This window comes from Peromyscus californicus, unplaced genomic scaffold (genome assembly GCF_007827085.1).
Source record: "Peromyscus californicus insignis strain IS unplaced genomic scaffold, ASM782708v3 Scaffold_2__1_contigs__length_46816999, whole genome shotgun sequence".
NCBI lineage: Eukaryota > Metazoa > Chordata > Mammalia > Rodentia > Cricetidae > Peromyscus > Peromyscus californicus.
In genome coordinates, this window is record NW_026294540.1 from 39985391 (window position 1) to 39991273 (window position 5883).

Below are 5883 nucleotides of genomic sequence, written 5' to 3' on the forward strand. Positions count from 1 at the left end.
TCCTCCTCTGAGGCGCATCTTCTATCCAGAAACCCTGGTCTGTCTCCAACGCTAGGAGAGCAGGGACTCCACAGGTGGGAACGAGGGCCGTCTGCTAGGAGCTCGCAGGACGCAGGGCTGAACAGAGAGAACTAAGAGAAAGCATTACACTTGCTGTGTCTGGGGAGGTGGGGGGCTCTCAAGGAAGAGGTAACAGAGAGAAAGGGATCGAGATCAACTGGGCAGAGGAGATGGGTGTGTGCCCACGGGGATCTGTGGAAGCGAGGCAGCACGGGTGCAAAATCAATGAGATAAATGGGCCGATTGCCAGCGCAAAGCCAAAGGGGAATAAGAAATAAAGAGAAAGAAAAGAATATTAAATCGCGGGAGAATGAGAAAATAAACCCGAAAAGGGGAGTGGAGGGGGCGAGTGCGCCTGTTACGGCGTGGGTGGGGTTGACAAGAATAGAGTACATTATGCAGTTCATTTAGTTAACAAGTGAAATAATGAGGAAGCGTGCAGAGAGAATGCCAAGAGAAAGGGCACAAAAACCCTATTGAGAGGCCCCGGCCGCTCCTGGCGTAGCCCATCACATGGCAATAGTCCTATTTAAGCGGCGGCGCGGGCGTCTTTCAGCACCACTAGCGCTGGCCAGCACCTCGCGCGCTCCGGGCGGCGCCCGCAGCAGCAGCAGCAGCAGCAGCAGCAGCAGCAGCAGCAGCAGCAGCAGCAGCAGCCGAGGTGACTTCAGCTGCGGCTGGAGTCGCGCGTGGAGCCTCCGGGGCCCAGGCAGTTGCGGGAGGCCGCGGCCGGGGGAAGCGAGTGCAGGACCCGCAGCTCCCTTAGGCGCCAGGGGCGGGCTGGCGGCGGGTGGACCGCGCGCCGGCGCCATGCCGCGCTCCTTCCTGGTGGACTCGCTGGTGCTGCGGGAGGCCAGCGACAAGAAGGCGCCCGAGGGCAGCCCGCCACCGCTCTTCCCTTACGCGGTCCCCCCGCCGCACGCGCTGCATGGCCTCTCGCCCGGCGCCTGCCACGCGCGCAAGGCCGGCTTGCTGTGCGTGTGTCCCCTCTGCGTCACCGCCTCGCAGCTGCACGGGCCCCCCGGGCCGCCGGCGCTGCCGCTACTCAAGGCGTCCTTCCCTCCCTTCGGATCGCAGTACTGCCACGCGCCCCTGGGCCGCCAGCACTCGGCCGTGTCTCCTGGGGTCGCCCACGGCCCGGCTGCGGCCGCAGCAGCTGCCGCGCTCTACCAGACCTCCTATCCGCTGCCGGACCCCAGGCAGTTCCACTGCATCTCCGTGGGTAAGCCGGGGTTCCCCCCCCTCCCGCGCGCGCGCGCGAGCTGGCGTGGAAGAACCGGTGATGGCAGGGGGCAAGTGGGCGAGCTGGGGATCGGGAAAAGGTGCGCTATGAAGGCGCTGAGGATCCTGTCCCGGATCTTCGAGGGGCGCTCACAGTGGTGGGCCGGGGCAGGACGCAGGAACCGGGGTGAGGGCTGAAGATCCTGGGTCTGGGACTTTGGGGGGAGGGGTTGGGGGTTGAGGTCAGCTTCAGGGAGTTCCATAAAGGGATGTTGGGGACGACCTAACAGAGAATAAGGGATTCTGTGACTTGGCAAGGAGGCGCCCGCCTGTGGTGAGTGGAAAGGGTGTGTATGGGGGTCCAAGGTTGAAGCTAACCGCAGCTCTGCGGGAAATTAGGCCCGTGGCTCAGACGTCTGATGACTTCTCTCTCTCTGTCCCCGCGTCGTCCCTCCAGACAGCGGCTCGAACCAGCTGCCCAGCAGCAAGAGGATGCGGACGGCGTTCACCAGCACGCAGCTCCTAGAGCTGGAGCGCGAGTTCGCCTCCAACATGTACCTGTCCCGCCTGCGGCGCATCGAGATCGCGACCTATCTGAACCTGTCCGAGAAGCAGGTGAAGATCTGGTTTCAGAACCGCCGAGTGAAGCATAAGAAAGAGGGCAAAGGCAACATCCACCGCGGCGGCGGCGGCGGCGGCGGCGGGGCTGGGGCGGGGGCCGGCGGGGGCGCAGCGCCAGGCTGCAAGTGTTCCTCGCTCTCCTCGGCCAAGTGCTCAGAGGATGACGACGAATCGCCCATGTCTCCATCCTCCTCCGGGAAGGATGACAGAGATCTCACAGTCACTCCGTAGGTGCGCCCTTCAGAGGACCACTGGCTCCCCGGCCCTTCCCGCACCTCAAAGACTGGTTCCCCAGGCACCCGCCGCCAATCGATGGATTTGGGTAGGGCTTCGCTGTGGTACCCAGCTCGAGACAGAGCTAAGACTTTTTAGCAGAGACTTGAAGACAGTGCCCCTGGCCCGTAGGCTCCAAGGGTGTCTAGGAGGACTCCAAGCGCTGAACCCAAGTTCTCCGGGTCCTCTTCCCAGGACATAGCCTTCCCCAGAGGCGTGCAGGCCCGAGCCCAGCGCCTTGCTGGCCGACGGCACCTCCTCGCCCATCCATTCTGGGCTGGTCCAGGCTTTCTCCCTGCCTCTACCCTCTCCTCCTCGGTCAAGCTGGGCCTTTCACTCCGCGAATGGCTGTTTGTTTCCCTTTTAACATTTTTTCCCCCTTGTCCTCAACTGTTTTCCCACAGTGGTCGTTTTTGCAACGCGCTCATGAACTGAACTTTTCCCTTTCCTTCCCTCCCCCCTCCTCAGGGAGCCTCTTCCTTCAGTCCGTTTGCCCCTTGACCAGGGACAGGTTCGAAGTCCTCTTAGCCGAGAGGAACCTCTCCCGTGGCGTTGTGTTGGGGAAAATGACTTAGTTTGTTTCCAACACGTTCTGCATTCCCTCAGATGAAGACAGATCCCTCTCCTCCGCCATAAACGACCTCTCCCCACCCTCCAGGTCCCGACCCCGCTGGGGACTGACTGTGTAATTGTATGGTCTCTGTAATGCCAGAAGATATTTATTTATTTATTTATGTACAAAATTTTAAATAAACTTTTTTTTTCTTAGAAATTCCTCTGCCTTTGGGTGCCTAGGTTTAGACTGTGGGCTAGGCAGGCACGGGCATAGGCTGACACTCTTCCGGGGCCTTGTAGAAGTCCAAGAGCAGCTTCTCACCTTACAGCCAGCCACCTCCCTCCCTACACCCCAACCCTCCCCTCCTGGTTTCTGCTCCAGCTCCGCACCCTTCCCCAGTGTTCTAGTGCGGGCCCCACATGGTGCTCCCTCGGCTCTCCAGCAAAGGATGTGATACTTGGTGGCTAACCCCAAGGTATGAGACTAGAGGCTTGTCTTGCTTGACCTTGCCTTCTTTAGAAAGGGTGCACCTTGTTTTGCTTCCAGGCAAAAGGTCCTTGAAGTGGCGCACGATTCCAGGTGAGAATTCCGACGACCTGAAGCGACCTCATTGCTGGAGCAGTAGGGAGCCAGCACCTGGTGTTCGGGGACCTCGCATTTTGGCCAATTCTATTAGAAACCCCACAGTCGCTATGACGTAGATTCTACTCTTTAGTCTTCCTGGGGGGGGGGGGTCTGCGTGTGTGTGTGTTTTTTTTATGCGGCTGTGTTAGATGAGGTGCATGGAGTTCCGCCAAGACGGTGAGCACATAAACGTTAGACACCCAGTGACAGTTGTCAGGAAATTCAAAAACGGGCAGAGAGAGGATCCAGGTGCTACCTCTGGAAGACTTTATATTTCTTATCTGACACCTAGGATCCTTCTTTTCCTTCCAGAAACCCACCCTTCTGCTAACACACTCAGAAGAACCCCGAACTCACAAAGCATCTCTCATGGAAAAAAAGACACGTAGCTGGGGTTGCTCAACATTTGTGGTACTTTCTTGTTTTGTCTTCTCATTGAAACCAGGCTCTCAGTGCGAGGGTCTCTCTCCAGTTCCCCCTAGAAGAGCGGGCGCCCTTAGGAGAAACCCGTTTTGATTCTCCCCTTTTTATTCAGATAGAGAGGGGAACTGTTGGCTTGGCCCTGCCTCCCACCCCCATTCCCATCCATCTGAACTTCAGTCTCCCTCGGGCTGGTTCTCCAACCTCCCTGGAGGAGGCACGGTGCCAACCTAAAGGCAGCCAAGGCTCTCAGGACTGACGCTGATAGAATAGTGACTGACGTCTTGTTGTTGGGGCGACTGCAGTGCCTTCCTGGCTGACATGACCACGTAGGTTTGTCGAGCGTGCTAATGGGTCCTTTAGCCCCATGAAACCCACCAGTGTGACTTCGGCAAGGATTCAGGGGCGAACTGCTCCCAGTGACCCTCAGTGTGCGGCAGAAGTCTGCAGTGGATTCGAAGGGCTCGCTTAAAAGCAGGTCTTCACCTGGATTATCTGAATGGGTGGCTTCTGTGCAGAAGGACAGGCTCCGTGGGAGACCCCTCCACAAGAAATACAGTTTCAAACCCGCGGGAGAGCCGAGTTGGGAGTGGGAGGCCCCTGGTTTGCGGTCTCTGAGTCTTGCTCCTTCGGTTCTCTGTGGCGGGCAGCGATGGTTTGTAGTGCGCCGAGCCCACACCGCTTCGATTTTCCCAGGAGCCAAGTTTCTTCCTCTGATCTCTGTCCCAGGGCTTAATTTTCCTGCCAGTCTTGGGGCCCAGAGCGCTAGGCTTTTGGCATTCTGGTGGGCGACCCTGGAGCGTAGTGGGATAAGAGCGCAGCCTGCTCCTGCCGGCCCCGGTCGTTCCCCAGACCTTGGTGAAGCGCAGCGAAGGAAATGCGCAAGCGGCTTCGGTGGCGGCGGTGGCGAGCAACAGGGCTCAGCGTCCTTCGCCTGAACCACAGTGACCCGCATCCGAAAGCTGCTACAGGATTCCGCTCGCAATAGCCTACAGACTCCGGCCTGAATGCAGAAATAGTCTGGGTTTTATAAGGACCTAGTCTCGAGGCTGAAGAAGGGCCAAAGTCAGTTCTCCAAGAGCGGGTTGGGGTTGCAAACCCCATCTGGGAGACAATTCAACCTTTAAATCCATGGTTTGAGCTGGAATTTGGAGTTTGTAAGGCAAATTGTAAAATTAGACCCAAGCCGGATGATGAAGATGAGGTTTCCTGTGAATTATCGTTGAATTGGAGAATCCACAAATAGATCGCCAAGTTTATTCGGTGACAGCGTCCTTTTCCCAGTAGAGTTAGTTCAGTGGCTAGGAGTCTGAGGAACTAGAATTCAGTCTTGGCTTTGCAAACCATTTCGACCGTTTACTTAAACTGGGTAATTGTGCTCGGTTTCTGTGCAATATTGAAGGACAGAATTCACATAGAACGCTAAGCACAATGCCCACCAAATTTCAGTGAGAATCGACATTGTCGTTGTTGCATTGAAGTGGTTACCGGTGGCGTCCACATCTGTGGTGGGAGTGGAGTTAGTGCTGAATTATTTAGGGAGTGCTGAGGTGACCAGTCACACACAGCTTTGCCCTGAACAAAAAGCAAGAAGAATCCCAGCGCATAAACTGGGTGTGGTGAGGATGCTCGCCCTAATCCCAGAACTGAGGCAGGGGAAGCAGGAGTTCCATCAAAGCTGGGAATCACTTCAAACAGGGGTCCTCCCCCGACCTTCTGGTGGACCTGCTGTTCCACCCCGCCTTGCTGATGTCTTAGTTCAGATGATTCTTTTAGGGGTGTGCCCTGTTCAGGATGCTAACCTGCATTCTTGTCCTCTACCCTTAACTGCCAGTAGATCGATCTATCTATCTATCTATCTATCTATCTATCTATCTATCTATCTATCTATCCATCCATCCATCCATCCATCCATCCATCCATCTCTGTCTCACTTGTGACAGTTAAGGGTTGTTGCCAAGTCTCCTGGAGGGCAGAACAGTTTCAGGCTGAAAACCGCCAATACGGATCTGAACTATCCCTGTTGAAGTCCCAAATGGCCAGGATTGCACAGCCCAATTCTGAGCATTCTTTATCCCTCTCTCTCAGTTCTCTGTCTCAGACATGTG

At 56.7% G+C, this 5883-nt stretch overlaps 1 protein-coding gene across 1 annotated transcript; it reads left to right on the forward strand.

The window, feature by feature from the left end:
- Positions 1-647: 647 nt before the first annotated feature.
- Gsx1 (GS homeobox 1) lies at positions 648-2881 on the forward strand. Its single transcript, XM_052754804.1, has 2 exons — positions 648-1282; positions 1739-2881. Exons 1-2 carry the CDS (start codon positions 871-873, stop codon positions 2131-2133), a joined length of 807 nt encoding a protein of 268 aa, XP_052610764.1. The 5' UTR covers positions 648-870; the 3' UTR covers positions 2134-2881.
- Positions 2882-5883: the final 3002 nt, after the last annotated feature.